The sequence below is a fragment of the Epinephelus moara genome, chromosome 22 (genome assembly GCF_006386435.1).
Source record: "Epinephelus moara isolate mb chromosome 22, YSFRI_EMoa_1.0, whole genome shotgun sequence".
NCBI lineage: Eukaryota > Metazoa > Chordata > Actinopteri > Perciformes > Serranidae > Epinephelus > Epinephelus moara.
The window spans coordinates 925,343-947,996 of record NC_065527.1 but is presented as its reverse complement, the minus strand read 5'-3'; the positions used below and the strand labels follow the sequence as shown (position 1 = coordinate 947,996).

Below are 22,654 nucleotides of genomic sequence, written 5' to 3'. Positions count from 1 at the left end.
TTTCTGCTCGACGCCATCTTGTTCAAACACTGTCAAGTTAGCCACAGGAAAGAATAGAGCTTCCGGGGCAGCTCAGCTGCTCTCCTTCAAAATAAAAGTCCAGATTACAGGTTTACCCAGAGAAACACGCAGGAAGTAAGGGAATTAAATGTTTGTAATTGTAAATCTTAATCTATCAAATATGACAATGAAGGGTTTTAATTATACTTTTTAAAATCATAAAGTCAAGGCTTTTTTAAATGTCAGACACTCTTGATTATTTAAGGACTGTTCTTTACCTACCAGAGGAGGGGTGTGACTTCTACTTCTTTTTTTAAAATTCAATTCTTTGAACCCACAATTTTTGCAAATCACAGTTCGTTTTTTGTTGACCACCCTGAGTCTATGTGAACGTAATTATCTTTTTTTGTCATTTTTTTTGTGTGTGTGCCTTAAACCAATTTTTTTGGGGGGGGGGGGGGGGGGGGGGGGTTGTCTTAAACTTGTTTGTCTTATTTTGCCATAAACCAGTATTATCATTATTATTTTATTATTATTACACTGATCTTAAACCTGTTTTTAATTTATTTTCTCTTTTTCTGCCTTTTTTTTAGTCTACGAAAATTCAAAATGTTCACCACTATATATTTGTATATATATAATCGTTCAATAAAATTTAAAAACTCTTTTAAAATACGTATTCAATGTTTTTATGCTCATATGACAGAGAATTTAATGCTCAAACAAAAAAAAGTTACGTTAAACTGACATCAAATTCCTGTCAGACGAGGTGTGTGACACATTTGTGTCTGCTGTACCAAAAACTTTTATGTTACTGTGTTAAACTAAAAGTTTTGAGTGCAAGCTGTTCAAAAAGAAAAATTACATTGAGTGAGCGTACTGGGGTTTACAGTGTGGTCCCAACTTAACGTTGCCACCGCAATGAGGCTGTAAAGCCGTGTTCATTGTGATGACGTTCTCATTAATCTCATTTAGCCACTTGTTAGCAACCATCTTTTATAAGACACTTAAAAACTTCTAAATTCTCAGTTGGGTATTTACTGATATATTTTATGTCGTAGAACAAAACGTGTGTGTTAACCACTGACCTTATTTCAGACATCTAACCAAAAACGAGGAAACAGGAAGTGCTTACATGCTAACTTATTTCCAGATGTTAATACTCATTACTTAGATATGCAGACTTAGGAGCAGAAGCTGAGCAGTGAGGATGGAAGACTAGGATTTGTCCAGTGGAAGTGGGGTGTAGGGGATTCATAGCAAGATCAGCTGTCTCGCTCCTGGGGGAACTCGGAGTGCGGGGACAGAGTTTGAGGAAGACAGTGAAGGAAATGTCAGATGAAGCAGGTAGAGCAAGCCAATGGATCTATAAGAGAAGAAATAATGTCAGTTGGGGGCCAGCAGGGGGAACTACTAAGCAGGGTACATAACTCCTTGAGATCAGGTGGAGAGATCCACTTCCTCTGAGGAGGAAATCCAGGAAGAGGAAGGTTATTTAAGTGTGGGAGTGGCCTATTTGAATCCCTTTTGTTTGAAGGAAGGGAAGGAAGGCTTTTATAAAGTAATGTTTAAGTTGATGTAATGTTTTAATTTGTATGTATTTTGTGTTGATATTGAGTGTTCTGATATTTTATGCTGTAAAGCACTTTGTTATTTATATTGAAAAGTACTATACAAATAAAGTTATTATTATTATTTTGTTTGAGACCATGTTGCAAAGTGAGTGTGTTTGCTGATCCTATGAGTTTATGTATCTCCTTTAACTTTAGCTTAAGTAGTTATGCTATGTAGCGTGTGAAATAGAGTATGGTGAATGTGCTAGGAAAGGTAGTATCAGCACTGTCTCTACCTGGAGCTCACATGTACGTAGCCTGGGTTTGTTGAAGGTGGCAGTGCTGTTTGGGCTGAGAAAGCCATGTGTAAGTAAGGTAAAGGAGGTTATTGGGTTGGTGCGGGGAGCAGTGAGACCTGGCATTAGGGGAGTGTCTCTGGGACGCCAGAGATCACTGTGGCCCAATTCCAATCCGATCCCTTACAGACTCACTGACTTAGAGGCGCGTTCATGTTAAGTGCGTGAGTGTGTGAGGGCTGTCCCATTGTCAAATCTTCAAGTCAGTGAGTCAGTGAGTCAGTGAGTGAGCCCTTTATGCCCCCTTACCGTAGGTCAGCATCGATGCGGACTTACGGTAAGGAAATTACCTACAGTTCATAGCGTTGTGACGTCAAATACAGGGGTTGCCCTCAGAACACCGTAAGTGTTATAAAAAAAAAAACGAAAACACGGTCGGCAGATATGCAAACAGTAATGTTATGGAAGGAGAGCGAAAAAACAGATAGATAAACAATGAAACATTACATTAACAAGGATTTAAGATGGTACANGCCAATGTTAACAACATTTTGTAGAGAAGGGGATAAGTGCTGTCCCATTCCTATTTGTAGCATCCGGAGCCCTTTCAGACTCTCACACTCAATCACTTACAGCTGACGTCAGTTAAGTCAGTGAGGGTTCAGGGCTTGAGTCTTTAGGGGCCGGATTGGAATTGGGCCTGTCTAGCCTCCTGGAGGTGTCGTGGGACCAACTAGACGAAACACTGGTGAAAGGAGGTTCCCACCTGATGACCCCAAAGACATGTTAGTTATCACTGCTCACTGGTCTGTATAGTTAAGCCTTGCCATATTAGCTTATCATAGGGCTTAGGAGGGTATTCACTGAGTGCTGATCCTTTCTCTAGAGCACACACTTTTTGTGTTTATTTGAACACCACTCCATATATGACATATAGTCTGGGCCAGGATTGTCTGCACATGGCTCTCACCTCAGATTTCACAGGTAAACGTGAAGCTGGCTGAGCTGAGATGGTGGTAGCTAGCAGAGACAACAGAGGGCTCATGGTATGCTGGTCGCAGTGCCCCTTTATATTCTGATGGTAAATTCATCTATAATAATACATTACATAACTTCAGTATCCCACTGATTTGGTTGTAGCCAGGTGTGCAAACAGACGCCTGCTACTGGTCATCACCTGAGCCCCATCCTCCATGTTTACACAATCAATATTTGTTTTTATCTCACTAAACAAAGTACTGTGTCGTTCCCATTTTAAAAAGAAGAAGCAACATTTTTAAATATGTATTTCAAAGTTGCATCATTTTATTCAGGGTAGGGTTACAAAAAAAATAAATTGAAAATGTACGCTTATTAACACAAGTTATACAAACAACAAACAATGAGAAATATGAAATGATGCAAAAAATAATCAAAGGACATAGGTTTAATTTTCATCAACACTGGCGAGACACATGAGGCAAACAAATATTTGTTGCATTGCTTTGTCAGCATAGCGCAGTCACTTTGCTAAGCCAAAGTGTAAACAAAGGTTTTACGTAAAAACATATAGAGTTCCTTATGGCTGTATACATACATACATACATACATACATACATACATACATACGTACATACCATAAAAATTAAATGAAAAGCCCAATCTCTTTTACTAGCCCGGTGTAGCTACATTTTCACAAGTAAAGGCCTGTCTCAAATAGAGGCCTAGTCTGGTTGCCAAGCAGTTACTTGAGTGATACTTAAGTCACTATGCAATATTATTGCGATATGCTGAGTATTGCGATAAAATATATCTATTACCTTTTTCAATTGTAAATTATGTCCTCAAAGTAAAACTTTGTCAACATGGTTTATCTAATAAGATAAAAGTTGTTTTATAAATAATTTTTATTTATAAAAAACTTTTCAAAACAGAGTCACAAAGTACGATTAAAACAGACAATGAAAACAACAATTCTTAAAAGAACCGATTAAAAACTCTTAAACGTATAAAAACTAAGGAAATAAAAGACACTTTAAATGAACGTCAAACTCAAGTAAAATACAGAAAGAATCTCTGATATGTTTACAGACTGTACCGTAAAAATTCTATTAGTAGCCGGGGCGATTATTTGCTTAAATCCCTGAACTCACTAGGCCAATGATTGGGAAAGGCCTTTAATTCCTTTCACACAAAACTGTTGAGGACCCTTACGGACTAAAGGAATATGAGTAACTTACTGGGTAATCAAGGAATGGGCACAGGATTCGAGGTAGTAACAAACTGCTCTTTTAACATCCTGAAGAACTTCTATAAAAATGACTTGCTTTGCAACCGGATTAGGCCTTTAATTGAGACAGGCCTTTATTTGTCAAAAGTTGTAGCTTTTATCTGAAGTTTCATCAACTAATTTTTTTGAATTTTCATCGACTGAAATATCTTAAATTTTCCTGAACAAAAATTTAAATTTTTTTAATTTGGCCAACTAAAACATTTTGATTATTTCTCAACTAAAATTTTTTAATTTTCATCAAATAAAATATTTAGATTTTTCGTCACCTTAAAAGTTTCAGAATTTTTGTCAACTACAATTTGTGAAGACTAAAACATTTTCAATATTCTTTGACTAAAATTTCTGAATTTTCATCAACTAAATGTTTTGATTTTTCATTTACTAAACCATTCTAAATTTTCATTGACTAAAGCATTTTGAACTTTAATTAAGCCGACTAAGGCGTTTAGAATTTTTGGCAACTAAAATTTTGAATTTTTGTCGACTAAAATATATTGAAATTTTTTAGGGCTGATCCAAAAAATTGGAAGCTTTGAAACTTCGAAGCTTTGTTCGATGGCACGGATTAGTTCGATTGTGAAAAACAAAATTCGAATATTCTGCCTTTTGTTTCCCTGTTTTTTTGGGGGACCTTGAACGCAACACTAACCCCACTCTTGCCTGTGGATATTCTCATTCATCCAGGTCATAGTTATCTCAAGGCAATTGAATCGAATGCAACTGGACCTGGTTTTGTCTTAGAAGACGTTTCACCTCCTATCCAAGAGGCTTCATCAGTTCATGCTTGTCTGACTAGGCTGGAACTAGTCTGACAAACTGGTGTGGAAGCACCCAGGTATTTAACCTCTGGGGAGGTCTTCACAAGGCCAATGATGTCACTGGTTCGTTAGTGCTCCAATGGTGTGTCAACGACAGTCGTTGAAACTACAAATACAATGGCAATTTTTACAGACAGAAACATGGCTGTGCAATGGGCTCACCGGTATCTCCCATTGTGGCTAACCTGTACATGGAGGATGTAGAATACAGAGCCTTGAACTCCTTTGAGGGAACAGCACCGAGCCACTGGTTCAGATATGTGGATGACACATGGGTTAAAATCAAAACTCAAGAGGTACAAGCTTTCACTGAACACATCAATTCAGTGGACAGAAACATCAAGTTCACAAGAGAAGATGTTAAGGAGAACAGTTTGCCCTTCTTGGATTGTGACGTGCACATTACAGAGGACAGAGGCCTCCACATTGGGGTATACAGGAAACCCACTCACACAGACCAATACTTACTGTTCGATTCTCACCACCCACTGGAACACAAACTAGGTGTTATCAGGACCCTACAACACAGAGCTGATAACGTACCTACCAGCACTCAGGCCCAAGGGAAAGAGCATGAACATCTGAGGGAGGCTCTAAAAACTTGTGGTTACCCCAGTTGGACCTTTGTGAAATCAGCAGCCTGTTCCAGAAAGAACAAGGTGGGTGAGGAAGAAAAGAACAAGCGCAATAACATTGTCATCCCCTATGTGTCTGGGGTATCTGAAAAACTCAGGAGGATATTCAGCAAACACCACATCCCTGTGTATTTCAAACCCAGTAACACACTCAGACAAAGACTGGTACACCCAAAAGACCGTACACCACACACTCAGAAGAGCAACCTAGTGTACGCTGTCCAATGCAGTGAGGAATGCCCAGACTTGTACATTGGTGAAACAAAACAACCACTAAACAAACGCATGGCCCAACATAGAAGGGCTAACTCGTCAGGGCAAGACTCAGCTGTCTATCTACACCTCAAGGAGAAAGTACACTCCTTCGAAGACAGCAATGTGCACATTTTGGACAGGGAAGACAGATGGTTTGAAAGAGGTGTAAAAGAAGCCATCTATGTGAAATTGGAAAAGCCATCTCTCAGTAGAGGAGGAGGTCTGCGACACCACCTATCCCCCACCTATAATGCTGTCCTTTCATCCTTGCCCAGGAGGCTTAACAACTTAACCTCTAAAAACAATGGTCGTCCAAAAATGGCCTCATGTGACTCTAACGACTCCAATTGCAGCGTTGCAGCAGGAGTTTCAACGACTGTCGTTGACACACCATTGGAGCACTAACGAACCAGTGACATCATTGGCCTTGTGAAGACCTCCCCAGAGGTTAAATACCTGGGTGCTTCCACACCAGTTTGTCAGACTAGTTCCAGCCTAGTCAGACAAGCATGAACTGATGAAGCCTCTTGGATAAGAGGTGAAACGTCTTCTAAGACAAAACCAAGTCCAGTTGCGTTCGATTCAATTGCCTTGAGACTAACCCCACTCGGCTACTTTTTGTGTGTGCAATTTTAATCATGCCGTCTGTTCACAGTTGGTTTTTTTTTTTGTGTTTTTAATTGATTGATTGTTTTTGGTTGGTTGACAAATAAAGGCCGGCCCCATTAGGTCATCTGGTCTGATTGTTGCATGAATTGCCTAATAAAGTTTTACAGTAAATCAGAAAACAGGGCTATTATTGCCTCGGGTTATTTGAAATGGACAAAGGTATTCTTTACTGGTGAGTTAAGGGAGAAAAGCTATCATGTAATTAAAAAAGAAAACATTTCCGACAAGGAAATAGAAAGCCTGACGTGCAATGAATGGAGACCTGTTATCCTGCTTGAACGGTCCGCTGCGCTCTGAGTCTGGTGTCAGTAACACATGCTGCTCTGAGTCGCGCATCGGTCTGCTTGCGCTGCAGTGCGCGCCAAGGGTTTTAATTTTTAGTGTTAAATCAAAAGTTAAACACTACTTATCAGCAACCAGAAGTGTTTTTTCATTTGTGAATATTTTTATCTTAATTCTAGGGTTGCAAGAAACTACCTTTTCGCCATCATTTTTAAGTTATTAACTTTTTTGGACTTTTTTTTTTCGCTTTTATTTGTTAACATGTGTAGCCACACCAGGCTTGTAAGAGAGACTGGGCGTTTAATTGGGACTAGGCTTTTAATTGAAGTCTTACGGTATGTGGTGTACATTACGCATCGCTAGAGCTCAGAAGTATCTGATTTGAGACTGAGCATCCTGACTGTGCGCTGCCATATTTGGAGAAGAATCACAGAGACAAGTTTTTGGTGTCTTGAACAATTTTCACCACGGTTGGGATTTTGGCAGACATTAATCCAAGTACAGTGATGTGCATTCAAACGACCATCGACACAGTTTGTTCTGGTGTCGGAAGTGTTCAGAAACACGGCACCTGAATCACTTCCCACCTCGGTGGACTCCCAGATGTTTTATCAGACCTCCCTTTTGTCTTAAACTTTTCTGACCCTCGACACACTGATGGTTCCTGAGCTGATAAAGCCACGTGAATCTTTGGTTGCAGATGCTGCAGCTGTACCTTTTCTCTCCGGTGTGGACTCTGATGTGCGTTTGTAAATTCCCACTCTGCGTGAACGACTTCTGACAAAAGGGGCAGCTGAAGGGTTTCTCTTCCGTGTGCGACCTCATGTGTTGGACTAAGTTATCCTTGCGGTGGAATCCTTTACCGCACACCGAGCAGACGAATGGTTTCTCTCCAGTGTGGGTTCTGATGTGGATCTTCAGACTCCCCTTGGAGCCAAATCCTTTCCCGCACTCTGGGCAGGTAAACGGTTTCTCACCAGTTCTTCGTGCCAAATCACGGACAGGAAGTTTATCATTTTTCGGAGAGTTTAAACCTGACTGAGGTTCTCTGGCCTCGGTCCAACCGTCATCGAATTCAACCTTTATTTTAGATGACACTCCGTTTTGGTGATCAGTTTCTGGTCTCTGGCGTGAGTTCTTGACTGATTCTGGTGCTGTTTTCAGCTGTTTAGTCCGTCTTTGTTGAATTTGTGATGACTGACGACCGATGCATTTATGTTTCTTAATCTGCAACCGCCAGGCGAATCTTTTGTGACAAACGCCACAGCTGAATCGTTTCTCTCCAGTGTGGATCCTCATGTGCTGCGTCACGTTTGTTCTCTTTGAAAATGTTTTACCGCAAACCGAACAACTGAACGGCTTCTCTTCCGCACGAGTTCTCGGGCTTCTCTTATCCGATCTTTTCCCGCACTCGGAGCAACTTAATGTCTTCCTGTCAGTTCTGCGTCTTTCGTCGCTGATGGGAGCTTCGTCGGTTTTCAGGGACTTTAAACTCGACAGACGTTCTTTGGTGTCCTTCCAAAAATCACTATCAACACTATCGACACTATCGTCAGTATCCAAGTTCCTGGTTGGTTCTTGTCCTCCACAGTCGTCACCATCATCTTCTGTTTTAATCTGTCGAGTCGAGCTGCTGGATGGAGGCTCCGCCTCTTTGTTCTCCTCCGTTTGACGAAGCTGCGACAACTGACAATCTACGCACTTGTGTCTTTTGACTTGTCGACGACGGGCGAACGTTCTGTTAAAATACCTCCGGCTGTAGATTCTGTCCTTCGAGTGGACCTCCATGTGTTTAGTCAGGTATCGTCTCCACGCAAATTCCTGACTACAAATCGGGCAACTGAACTGGGTCTGTATCGTGTGGACCCTCATGTGTTGGACTAAAGCCTCACTGTCGCTGAAGTCAGCGCTACACACCGAGCAGTGGAACGGTTTCTCTCCTGGGTGGTACTTCCTGTGTGTCAGCAGAGGGTCTTCAGATGGTTCGTGACACTCGGAGCAGCTGAACGGTTCCATGTCTAATTTTGACCGAGGTTCTCCAGTCTCTGTCCAATCATCACTGTCATCAGTCTCAGCTTCGGAAGGGTCTCCATCAGTATCTGGATTGGAGTCCCTGGCTGGTTCTGGCCCTAGACAGTTCTCTCCATCAGATTCTTGTTTCATCAGTTCGGTTTGAGTTTGATGACAAATGTACAGGTGGACTCTGAGCTGATTATACCGGTTGAATCTTTCGCCACAGATGCTGCAGCTGTGCCGTTTGTCCACCGTGTGGATCCTCATGTGTCTCTGCAAACTTCCAATCACCGTGAAAGACTTCTGACACACCAAGCAGCTGAACGGTTTCTCTCCAGTATGAGTCGTCTGGTGCATCCTCAGGTAGTCCTTGCGGCCAAATCTTTTACCGCACTCAGAGCAGCCAAACGGCTTCTCACCTGTGTGGATTTTCATGTGCGACTGTAAACTTCCGCTCTGGGTGAAAGATTTCTGACAAACCGAGCAGCTGAACGGCTTCTCTCCGGTGTGAGTTCTCATGTGTTTTTTCAGGTCCCCCCTAAGGCCGAATCCTTTGTTGCACTCGGAGCAGCTATATGGTTTTCCACCAGCGCTAACAGGAACATCATTGTTCTTCAGAAAGTTTAAACCTGACTGTGGTTCTCTGGTCTCCTTCCAAAAGTCACTGTCGTCAGTCTCGGGTTCGGAAGAGTCTCCGGGCACTGGTTCTGGTCTGCCACAGTCCTCTCCATCAGCTTGTGTTTGATGAAGCTGTGACAGTCCTCTCCATCAGCTTGTGTTTGATGAAGCTGTGAGAACTGAGGTTTCTCTTCATCATCTTCACTCTTCACAGGGACAGGAGTGAATGGAAAATGCTCGCCCTCCTGACTGATCCTGAGTTCCTCCTGTTCCTCCTTAATTCGTAGGGGCTCTGGGTCCTCCTGGTCCACACTGGAGCTCCACTCCTGCTGCTCCTCTTTAACAGCAATCACCTTTTTGTTGTCTGAAGGTGAAGCTGAAACAAAGACAGACAGCTCTTAAAAGAAACCCAGAAACATTTGGTAACGGACCTTGATAACGACAAAGTTGAGTTGGCTGAGAGGGTTCCAGTCGTGGAAGGTTACCAATTTTACTCAAGTACTGCACTTAAGGAGAATTCTGAGGTACTTGTACTTTACTATTTTCATTTTCTGGTTCTTTACACTTCTACTGTACTACATCTCTGTAGGACTGCGTACTTTCACCTGCATAATATCACAAAAACTTGGAAATCCTGTCTCAAAAGGACGCACAAAAATGAGTGCTCACATTTATTACTTCTAGGATGGATTACTGCAATTCCAATTTGCTGCGTCAATTCTCAGACTTTCCAGCTGACAGGGACTGACTCTTATAGTTAGGGCTGGCTCAGGCTTGCCTTGGACCAGCCCTAGTTAGCCCGATATAGGCCTTGGCTGCCGGGGAACCTCCTGTGATACACTGAGCTCCTACTCTTTGTCTTCATTTGCTGACATTCATGTCCTCTTACTACATATCACTAACTCAGTTCCTTCCCAGAAGCCTTTGTGCCCCCTCTTTGTTACACTGGAGCACAGCACAGCCAAGACTGCACTGGGACCCCCTTCTTCTACACCAGGCTCATCCACAACGGACAACCACCGGCTAACAGGCAGCACAAAGCAATTGTTCCCTCCATTCATGAACTAATTATAGTTAAGACTGGCTCTTAGAGGCAGGGCTGACTCTGACATAATGAAATAAATAAAAAGTTAACATACAACCCTGCTATATATTTTTTTTATAAATAAATAAATGAATAAAAAGTTAAAACACAACCCTATTTATTTTTTAAAGTAAATAAATAAGTTAATATACAGCCCTGCTATTTATTTTCTTAAACGTTATATTAACCGGAACCCAGTCCCAGCTTCTTTGAAACACACCAAACCAGTCTCAGTAAAGATAAAACACGTTAGCTTCGGGAGCTAGCTGCGGCTAACAGGCTAACGTTAGCTTTAACACCATTAGCAGAGTGGCAGAAAGGAAACAAACCTTCTCCTCGCGGCTTCGCTTCCGGTTTTAGAACCACCTCCAGCTGTTTCCGGTGTCGGTCCATCTCTGATTAACGAACGAACATCGGTGTTTGTGCCGTTATTTGATGCAACTAACGGCTTCTCTCCGCTCACTGCTCCCGGTGTTAAGGCCGGAAACACGTCGATGATCACTTCCGGGGGACGGATCTCACGATAAAATACTCTTTAATTTATTTTAATGTCCTCACTAAGAAAAAAAAACAATGGATTTTTTTTATTTTTTTGAGGCAAAAATATCAAAAACTCAATGTTTATTTAATTTAATCTATTTTAATCTAATTTATTTCACACAGAAAGAAAACACTATTATATTGTAATATGCCAGAGTACCAATATATGTCAGAATCAGAATCAGCTTTATTTGCCAAGTACGTGTGTCTGACTCCAGTAGACTTGCTCTCAATGTACCAAAATTGACATAAGTACTCAAAATTTAGTCAAGAGATGGAATATACAGAAATATACAATATACAAAAAACATACAAATATACATCAAATATAAAACATAAATTTATTAATATGGAATCAGTGGTATTAGCAGTATCAGTATTATTTCCATATATTTCTTTAAAGACATTTACCATTACAGTACTTTAAAAACATCTAAAAAATTAGGAAAAAAAATCATACTAATTTAATTATTAATTTGTATTTATATTACATATTTAGATAGGTTTATATTTTGTAAGACAGATTTTTGCTAATTAATTTAAGTTGTATATTTATTAAAGTCTAAGCTTTTATCTGTACACTGAAAATTGCTTTTACATTATGCTTTTCATTATTTGTAATATTACTGTATTTCTGTCTGCTTCTTTGTATATTCACATCATTTTTACATGTTTAGAATAAATATAATTTTTCATCAAATATACATAGTGCAATAAAATTAAATGTATGGCATCAACAACAGCTGATATTCATTCTTTTAAATTTTTTGAGACAAATGGTAAATGTATTATTTTAGCATCACTACCTTTAGACGTAGCAGTCACTATAGTCTGTCTTATTAAAAAATATATAAAATTATTTCCACATATTTTTATAGAATTGAGAACATTAAATGTATCATTTAACAACACTGAACAGTCAGAAGTAGAGTTGCAACAGTATGAGATTTTCACAGTACTCTTTTACTTCTATTACTCCTGTTGTTACTCTATTAATTACTGGTTTTTGCTTTTGCTCCTTGAAAACACCTCTTATCTTGTTTAGTTTGAATATTTTGCAGGATATTCTATAGTCTGTTGTTTTAAAAACTGGGCGTAGTGAGTGACCATGACCCACTGGTTGTTCTGGCTTTCACTGTGAACGTTAAACTGTTGTTACTGTAATGTGAAGCATTCTCTGGCACAAGAATTTCCCTTGGGATAAACAAAGTTCTATTGAGCTGAATTGTATTAAACTAAAGTTTAATTGAATTGAATTGAAGTTAAATTAAACAGAAAATGAATTAAACTGAATTGAATTAAGTTGAATTTAATCATATTAAACTGGATTAAATTAAATTACATTAAACTGAATTGAATTGAGTTGAATGAAATTAATTTGAATTAAATCAAATTAAATTAAAATAAATGAAATCAAATTCAATTCAATTAAATATCGCAGTATACCTTGAAACCAGTATGTAGCTGCATTCCTGTGTTTTTAACTTGTACCAAACAGTCAATTTTAATGACATTAGCTTAGCATCACTACCTTTACCATAAAAGGACAAATTAAGTGTTTTTGTGGAGCATGTTTTTGAAGAAATTATTCAACCTTTATTAAACTTTTTATTCTTGTATAAAGTTGATACAACATGGTGATGAAAATCCCTCCACGCAGAGTGTTCGTGTCTGGAGGGACATTTTCTTTTAGGTTACTAACTTTCTGTTAAGACACAGCGACATCTAGTGGATTTTTTTTATCATAATATACGATGAATGCTAGAAAGAAAAAAGTACAATTTACATATTGGGGTTTGATAAGGATTTCTTCACTTTAAGTATATTTTGATTTTAATACTTTTGTATTTTTAATTGATTTTAAATGCAGGACTTTAACCTGTAACAGTTTTTCTACACTGTGGTGCGAATACTTTTACTTAGTACTTCTTCTACCACCAACGTTCTGTTGTAGCGACAAACCGTCATTATTTTATAAAGTGATAGATTTTAAGACTGTCTCTGATTATTTGGACTACAGCTACAGAATAAAAGTACAAAAGTATCAGCATAAAAAAAAAAAAAACTTAATCAGTATCAGTTATGTCTGCAACAACATTTCACCATGAACAGGAACATTTAAAGAAACAAAAACATTGAGTTTGGATTCACGTTTTATTAACTCAAGCTAATTTCCAAGTAAAATAAAGTTGACAAAATATTTGTCAGAATTCAGCTATTTGATTTGAATTTATGATTAAAGTACAAGTTCAGAACAATAAGACCTGAGATCAATCTGAATATTTAAAGTGTTACACTACTCATGAATTATGTTGACAGTGAAATTCAGACACCGAACATCTTCCGTCATCGACCTTCCCGTTGATCTGGTATGATGAGGGTTAGGAACAGAGACAGACAGGAAGTTCCCCAAGAAAAGTCCGAGTATGAGTTTTGTCATCTGCAGAAGAAGAATGATAAACCATGCAAGTCGTCCTCTGTAGTTTTAAGAGGGTTCAGCAGTGGTGTGACAGGACATGTATTCATTCTGAACTGTTGGGTACAGGACATTCGGTTTGGTGCATCACATGTTCGGTATGCCCTGTGACCCAACAGAAACTCTGGAGCCCAAGTTTTCCCAGAAAATTTTGAAAGCACTGGTTTCTGTTTATCGGCTGCAGCATGTTAGTCAACTTAACCCGGTAAGTCTAGTTAGTCCAGTAAGTCAGGTAAGTCAGAGAAGTCCAGTGAGTCCAGTAAGTCAAACTCAGTGGTCAACGATTTGTGTTTAAATGTGTGCCACCATCATTCAGCCAAAATCGGATTTATCTGTTGAATCACTTCATACATTTCATTTATGTCAGCGTTACTCGAATGTGTTGATCAGCGGAACGAGACGAAAACAGACCAGAGGGAGAGGCCTTCTCCTCGATGCATTCTTATTCAAGTTTATCGCTGCTTTGTCCGTGTACCTACACGTCAAAATGTGATGCTCAGGGTAGCCTCCTGCATCAGTTTTGGACGTTCTGGAACGCCGTGTCAATTTACGCTTGTCACATGCATTGTGTCATTTCAAAATACACTTCCATTTTCACAGGAAATGTACACTTTTGGCAAAACACAGTTTTTAGGTTTACTGCCTTAAGTTTCGGAACAAAAGCACATGGTTAGGTTTGGATACACATGGTGGTTTGTCTTAAAATTCACACGGTAAATGAACAGCTGACTACCGGGTAAAAGTCTGGAGTTTGTTAGACCCATCCACCTTATACGGATGTTCTTGCTCTTTACATAACTGTATATGCTGGCGGCGTTACAAACTGCTGTCCGGTGCATATACCACTCAGTACGTTTCTAATTAACACAAAGTTACAGAGGTTAGGTTTAGGAAAAGAAACAGAGTGAGGACGTACCTTACAATGACTTAAAGTTCCAAACACATGACTCCAGGGGAAAGACGGTTTTTGTGACCCATCAATCACTCCAATTTGCCTCTTTACAAGCGCTAGGTACTGGTGCCTTGTTTACTGTCGTCAGCTCATTGGTCACGTGATCGCAGCCTTTCAAAATACGTGGGATACACACAAATTTGGGTACGCTGTTTTTTGTAGGAAAACGTACTAAAAAATCTGTGAGAACAGACTGCAGAAAAAATAATTCAATTGGCATAAATTTTACGTTGTGCGGTCCACACTTGACGCAACAGCAACATAACGAATGCTTAGTGTGTATTCTCTAGCGCCACATGGCGGACACTGGAAGTGGTACAAAACTGCAATACGTCATTTCCAGCTCCATGCACAAAATGAGAGAAGCATAGAGCTACAACGCCAAACAAAAAAATACAACAAAAAATGGTCGGACTCAGGTAATAATGTGAAATGTTTCCCGTTATAACAAGATGGTTTTCACATTTTATGCACCAAATTTGTACATATCCCACGTATTTTGTAAGGCTGTGATCATGTGAACAATGCACTGATGGCAGTAAACAAGGAAACAGTCCTGAGCACTTGTAAGGAGGCAGGTTGGGGTGGTGGATGGGACTTTCCCCTAGAGTCAGGTGTTTGGATCTGTGAAAACTTTGAGTCATTTTAAGATACGTGTCACCATGTTGCTTTTCCTAAACCTAACCTCCGTAACTTTACGTTACTTACATAGGACATAGAGGACATAACGTCATTTGTGGAGTGCAAATTCATAGGATATCATACGAACTGTTCTGTGAAGATACGCTGACAGACATCGTTACATACTGCCGTTATTTATCAAGCATTTCATTAAATTTTGCTCAATGAAAACATAATGTTGTAGCGTTCAAACTCACGCAAGTAACGTGATGCGAAAATTTGCACCGTGTTTAGTGTGAACACAAAATTATGTTGTTATGTGCGCTGCTTACTTTGCATCATTTGGGTTGTCACCACTGCGTCACCTGGCATGAATTTGTGCCTAATCATGACCGTGGTGCAATGGACACTAGATTGACACAAATGATGCAAATGCAGCAGCATGACTGAAGCAAGTAGCGTGATTTCTTGTCATGCGCTTATCTGCGAGTAGAAAAATCTAAATTTGAGTGACCAATTTGCTCCACGATAGCCAATCAGCATTGAGATCCTCCGGGGACCTATGACGCCAAGGACGTACTGGTGGAAGTTCATTCATCATTTCAGCAATTTCACATACGTGTGACATGAGTCAACACAAAATATTCTAATGTTCAAACATGCAAAAGTCGAAATTTCGTCCCTGTCCTACATGGTTTCTCTCCGATGCGAATCTTCCTGCGAGGACTCCCCAACACACTGATGGTATTTCAGCTCCGTATACCAGGCAAAGCCTCTGTCGCACACACTACAGCTGTACTTTGTCTCCTCGGTGTGGACGACCATGTGTGACTGCATACTCGCCTTATGTGCATATTTTTTACCACACACTGGGCAGGGGAAAGGCTTCTCTCCGGTATGAGTCCTCATGTGGATCTCCAGGTGGGACCTGTAGAGACATTTGAGACCACAAACGGGACAGAAGAACGCCTTCTCTCCCGTGTGGTACTTCATGTGGTTCTTCAAGTTGCAGTCGTGAAGGAATCTTTTCCCACACTCTGGGCAGCTGTGCGCTCTCCTCAGAGCATTATAACCTGGGTCACTTTGGGGAATCTCGCTGTCATTTGGAGAGTTCGAACCAGGCTGAGGTTTCATGTCATCTTTCCAGAAGTCGCTGTCAACGCTGTCAACACTGCCGTCGCTCTCGGGTTCGGCCCTGACCTTTGACAACTTTGCACCTGATGGACCTTTTCTGGTCTCCTTCCAAAAGTCGCTATTGACACTATCGTCAGTATCTGAGTTCTCGGCAGGTTCTGGTCTTCCACAGTCCTCTCCATCAGCTTGTGTTTGATGAAGCTGTGAAGACTGAGGTTTCTCCTCATCATCCTCAATCTTCACGGGGACAGAAGTGGGCAGGAACTTGGTGACATCAGCCTCCTCCAAACCATAAAGGTGTCCTCCCTCCAAGAGTTCCTCCTGCTCCTCTTTAATGTGTTGCGGCTCTTGGTTCTCCAGCATCCCCCTCTTGCCTGTACAAGCTGCCATGTTTTGGCTCAGACTTCCTGAAAACGGTTTCCCTGCTTCGGGATTTCTGCTACAAATCTTCGGCCGGCGATTGTTAAAAATTTCATGACTCTGCAAGACTTTTGGTTTCAGACATCCGCTGTTCTCGTTCCAACAATCGCTGTCATCCGTCTCGGTCTCGGAGGAGTCTTCGGGCATATCATCAGTATCTGGTCGTAAATCTAGATCTGAGTTCCTGGCTGGTTCTGGTCCTCCACAGTCCTCTCCATCAGCTTGACCCTGATAACGGTCTGTGGATGACTGAGCGGCACATCGATGGTACTTCAGCTGATGATGCCAAAGGAAGTTTTGGTCGCAGTACCTGCAGCTGTAGATTCTCTCCTTTGTGTGGACCTCCATGTGCTTCGTCAGGTATCGTCTCCACGCAAATTCTTTACCACACACCAGGCAAGTGAACTGTGTCTGTCTGGTGTGGATCCTCATGTGCTGGACTAAAGCCTCGCTGTCGATGAAGCCAGCGTTGCACACCGAACAGCAGAACGGTTTGTCTCCCCTGTGGCACATCATGTGAGAACGCAAGTTTTCACGCTTGGCGAACGTCCTGCCACAAACTGAGCAACCGAACGGTTTCAGACCCGTGTGGATCCTCATGGGAACCTGGAGATTGTGCTTACGGTTTGACCCTTTTCCGCACTGGGAGCTGATCAGTAATCTGTTGACAGCATGAGGTTGAGGAGAGTCAGCAGCGCACTGGTGGCTCAGGAGCTGCGACTCCAGGGTGAATCTTTTCTCACATATGACACAACTGAGTAGCTTCTCTCCCGTGTGGACGGATATGTGTCTCGTCAGATGTCCTCCAGACGCAAAGCCTTTCCCGCAACTTAAGCAACTGAACGGTTTCCTGTTGGTTGGCAGAGTGTGACTGTCCTCAGATCGTTCATGAGACTCAAAGGAGCCAAACAGTTTCTTGTCTGTATTATTACTAACCGTTTCACCCACAGAGACATCAGTTTTCATGTTGTTCTGAGGCTGACCGCAAAAATTACTGCTGACAATGCCTGGTTTAGTTTCAGTCCTGCTATCAGAGCAGCTGAATGATTTCTCATAGGTATTATTACTTCCTGTTTCAGTCACAGTTTTGCCCTCAGTTTTCATATAGTTCTGAGGTGGTCTGCAAAAATCACTGCCGACCTCACCAAGTTTATTTTCAGCCTTGTTATCAGAGCAGCCATCATTTACAGAGACTTTTTTAGTCCTTCCGTAAGTAAACCCTGACTGATGCTGCCGGGTCTCTTTCCAAAACTCGATGTCAACATTGTCATCAGTTTTTGGAGATGGTCTGGTATCTTTATCAGTATCTGGTTGTGGATCTGAGCAGGCTGGTTCTGGTTCTCTACAGTCCTCTCCATTAAAGCCGGCTCTCCTTCGCAGCAAGGACTCGCCGAGACACTTGTGTTTCTTGATCTGGAAATGCCAAAAGAACCTCCTGCTGCAAACACCGCAGCTGAACGGCTTCACGCCCGAGTGGACCGCCATGTGCTGCGACATGATCCCTCTTTGCGAGAATGTCTTACCGCACACAGAGCAGCTGAAGGGTTTCTCTCCTGTGTGGGTTCTCATGTGGATCTCCAGATGTGAACTGAACTGCCGTTTCTGTCCGCAGACGGAGCAGGTGAACAGCTTCTTCCCTTTGTGCATCCGCATGTGCATCACCAGGAGGTAGTTGTTGGGGAACGTGGTGTTGCACTCAGAGCAGTTCAATGGTGTCTTGCGTTCATCGCCCCTGCGAAGGCGCGAATATTCACCGACGCACCTGTGGGCTTTGAGCTGCGAAGTCCGCCGGAATCTTTTGCCGCAGACGCCGCAGCTGAACGGTTTCATTCCTGTGTGGGTCGCCATGTGGTACGTCACGGCTCCTTTGTGTCGGAACGTCTTACCGCAGATAGAGCAGCTGAAGGGTTTCTCTCCTGTATGGGTTTTCAGATGGTAGTCCAGACCCGGTTTCTGAGTGAACCTTTTACCGCACAAGGAGCAGCTGAACGGTTTCACTCCCGTGTGAGTTCTCATGTGCATGTTCAGGTTCCCTCTGTGTTTAAATGTTTTAGCACAAACAGAGCAGCGAAACGGTTTCCTGTCCCTCCAGTCTGTTTCAGTCTCAGCTTCAGAGGAGTCCGAAGTCTTGTCCTCAGAATCTGGATGTGAGTTCCTGTCTGGTCCTGGTGGTGGTCCTGGTCCTGGTTCTCCACAGTGGTGTCCCTCAGACTGAGGTTTCTCTTCATCATCTTCACTCTTCACAGGGACAGGAGTGAATGTGAACTTGGTGATATCAGCCTCCTCCAGCCCTTGAAGCTGCTCTCCCTCCTGACTGCTCCACAGTTCCTCCTCTTCCTCTTTAATGTGTGGGGGCTCTGGGTCCTCCTGGTCCACACTGGAGCTCCACTCCTGCTGCTCAGGGGGAACCTCTTCTTTAACCACCAACAACTGCTGCTGGACGTCTGCAAAAACAGGAAACAGGAAATACACAAACACATTATAGAAAAACAGTTTCTATAAAAGTCGAGCTTGATGTCCATGTTTTCTTTTTGTGAACCACTTTTTATATGTTCAGTACCATCGTAGCTCAGCAGCTGTGACAAAATTCATTTATTATTTTGATTTTTTATGTTTAAACAGTTCTCACCTGAAGATCTGATGCTAGCGCTAGCAGCTAGCCTCGTCGAGCCACACCTGACCAGGGGTTCAAACTGAGTCGGTCTACCTGTGACTAACTAACTCTTGTATGTTGTGTCCACAATTACACATAAAGTTAGGGCACGTGAGCAGCAGCGGTGCCGCACTCGGGAATCATGTGGTGATCTAACCCCCCAATTCCAACCCCTGATGCTGAGTGCCAAGCAGGGAGGCAATGGGTCCCATTTTTATAGTCTTTGGTATGACCCGGCCGGGGATCGAACCCACGACCTCCCAGTCTCAGGGCAGACACTCTACCACTAGGTGATCGCTAAAATGCGATTAGACACATATTCCTGCTGGGCAGCCCGATGGACGCAGCATTAATGACACGAAATATGCAAATTAAGCAGCACGAGTGAAGATAGTGGTGCAATTTTGCATCACATGCTCATTCGCGACACTTTAAAAGTCTGGACTTCACTGACCGGCCAAACTAGGGATGCACCATATTGTTTTTTGCCGATATCCGGTATGTTGACATGTAACAACTCATTTGACCGATGACCAATACTGATATATCCACTTTTCCCACCTAATTTTAATGATCGTCAATCTCTTCTGTCGTGGAATTAACATCATATTATACAGACTGTTACGGTGACGGCTCACCAGCAGATGGAGACAAGAAACACAATTAGAAAAAGTACGTAGGCTGATTCTGATAATGTTTCGATACTACCGTGCATCCCTAAGCCAAAAGAGAGTAAATCTGAGGTTGGATTTTAGTTTCACTTTTGATGGCGAGCGTGTTTCCAAACAGTAACTGATGATCCTACATAGTTAACCTTTAAATGCATTTACTCAGACACCACACTGCAGACAGTCATCGTGAACTGTTACTTTATTCACCTCATAAATCAGGACACACCGCTCCATGTGTCTGAAGACCAAAGTTTTGAAATTATTTTACTTTACAGAAGCGCAGCAGAGACCCAAAACAGGTTCTAAAGTAACAGTTCAGGTCATCTTCAGATATTAAGGAGGTTTTCTATCCTGAGTGTCAGACTGAAGCTCCCAGAACCTTCAGTCTGACATGGCTTCCATTGAAGGCGATTTACAAGGGGGAGGGAATTTGATTTTTCCCTAACCAATCAGTAGAGATCAACGACTCACCCAGAATCTGACGTCATTAGTATCCATGCCTCGGGGGTGCCGAAAACAAGCGAGCATTGCCCGTTTAAAATGTCTCCGTCGTCGTGCACGCCCAGCTGCATCGCCGTTAAATCCAGTTTAGCAGCTTCCTTAATTTGGTCCTCCATTAACGCGAGTAGTGGCGAAATACCTCGATAGCATCGTTAATGTGGTCTGTAGGATCTGTAGCGGTCGCCATTGTTGCTATCCTCACCAGTTACCCACCGGCGTACAGCTTGACATCAGCGTGGCGCTGATTGGCTAATCACTAGACCCCTGGCGTTCATTGGTCCGTCCATCGTTTGGACGAGATAAATCGCAAATTCAGTGAAGTATGCCAGACCAGAGATGCAAGCCTACTCAGTTGAGTGGGCGGGGTCTATGGTCTGGAACCTACTCAGTTGAGTGGGCGGGGTCTATGGTCTGGAACCAGGCTAGAGGTTTTCTTGATAATCAACCAAAAAGTGTCTGAAGTTAGCTGATCACCCAACTGACACCGCAGGGCGCCGTTAAACTATAACAGCAACCAACTGCGTATCATGCTGACATTAAAGGAAAGTTTTTATCGTCAGTGTCTGACGACGCAAGTCACTGCCCAAGCACCAGATTTTGACGACTTCAGAATGAGAGTGGGTTGCCCAGGTGCTGGAGATTGTGCAGGAGCCAGGATGCAAATCACTGGTGTAATCAATCACTCTTTTACAGCATGTGGGGTCCCTTCATGTGTCGGCCAGAGAGGACAAACTTCACCTATGTGTTGAAGGTACCTGTGGACGCGCTTTAAGAGACGCTCTGCATCGTCCAAATCTGTCAACATGTTGTTTTTCTTATATATTGTTGTCAAAATTTGTACATTAATACTTAAACTGAAGTGTGTAATATTGTACAACACAGTCCTCCACATGTAATTTATCATTTTCTTTTCCCCTTATTTTCTAAACGTTTATCATTTATTTTCTATTTTATTTTACTTTATTTTAATTTATTGTCTATTTGTGGATCTACACAAGTGGACAATATATATACACAAACACTGGTGTGTATGTTTATGTTTATTGTTGTTAAAATCAATAAAGATATTGTTGGGAAAATTACTTGATGATTATCAAATAGTAGCAAATTTATTTTATGTTAATTCAGTAACTGACTCGTTGTTCCAGCTGAACCAAAACATTTTCATATGTTTCGAGTACAAAATCTTAATTTGTAAAGTAACTAGTAACTTACTAATGACTTGCACATGTGTGTGCTTCTTGTAGGAAAGTATCCGAGTACATGTACCTATGATTGTCTCAGTATCTGCAGGTCAGTGCTAAAGTAGCAGAGCCCGGAAATGCAGGTACCTGTAGTTCCTCTTCAGTACAGTAACTGAGTAAAAGTAACTTTGTTCCACCGCCTCCAAAAAGCCTCATTAACACAATAATCAAAGTAGCAGGAGCTAGCTGCTAACAGGCTGTGTGTGGACGCTGTAGCGAACGTTAGCTTAGCACGGTTAGCATTGGCAGTAAAGATGTTTCGGTCAGGAGAAAACAAAAAAACCAACCTGCTTCTCTCCGCAGCTTCATGTCGGACTGTAAAAAACACCGAGCTCCGGCTGACTTCCGGTTTATAGTTGACCGGAAACGTCGCGAGCTGCCGTTTGAGTTAAAGTTAAAGATCCTGAAATGTAGAGATTTTCCACAGATCGATTCAAAGAAAACAAAACCTGTTTATATCCCAGTTTACACTCAGCTAACATGCTAACCGAGGTCGGTCTGAGAGGAGCGCCATGACCCGGAAACACAAATACAACTTCCGCTAGACTCCTCCCGCCTTCAGTCTTAAAAGACGGTTTTTATCCACTTCACTTCACCTCGAGACAGATTTTATAAACTGAAGAGTTTGTTGGTCATTGTTTGACAGTGGATTTGTTTTAATTAGTTAACCACCTCCCCTGGGGATTTTAAGATAGGATTTATTAATATATTTAAAACGAACATTTTCAGCTCCGAGCATAATTTGATTGGAGATATTAATATTCTGAATAAAGCGTGTAATAACAATCAATCAATCAATCAATCAGTCAATCAGCCAATCAATCAATCAATTTTATTTATAAAGCCCAATATCACAAATCACAATTTGCCTCACAGGGCTTTACAGCATACGACATCCCTCTGTCCTTATGACCCTCACAGCTGATCAGGAAAAACTCCCCAAAAAA

General features: G+C 41.7%; 2 protein-coding genes and 1 long non-coding RNA gene across 8 annotated transcripts in view; 1 reads left to right on the top strand and 2 right to left on the bottom strand.

Moving 5' to 3' along the window:
- The window catches only part of LOC126384384 (zinc finger protein 665-like), a 197,254-nt gene that overhangs the window by 8,619 nt on the left and 165,981 nt on the right, over positions 1-22,654 (bottom strand). The window lies entirely within an intron of this gene.
- Positions 9,311-18,899, top strand: LOC126384520 (uncharacterized). Its single transcript, XR_007569305.1, has 3 exons — positions 9,311-9,497; positions 16,374-16,433; positions 18,855-18,899. It is a non-coding gene; the product is annotated as an uncharacterized LOC126384520 (long non-coding RNA).
- Positions 11,874-22,214, bottom strand: LOC126384376 (zinc finger protein 62 homolog). 2 transcript variants are annotated; one of them, XM_050035412.1, is made up of 3 exons: positions 22,096-22,211; positions 21,995-22,021; positions 11,874-19,082 (listed from the first exon to the last, which is right to left on the bottom strand). In XM_050035412.1, the coding sequence occupies exons 1-3, from the start codon at positions 22,187-22,189 to the stop codon at positions 15,772-15,774; spliced, it is 3,432 nt and encodes a 1,143-aa protein (XP_049891369.1). In that variant the 5' UTR covers positions 22,190-22,211; the 3' UTR covers positions 11,874-15,771. The 2 variants fall into 2 exon arrangements, with proteins under 2 accessions (XP_049891369.1, XP_049891370.1); XM_050035413.1 differs by having other exon boundaries at positions 21,995-22,214.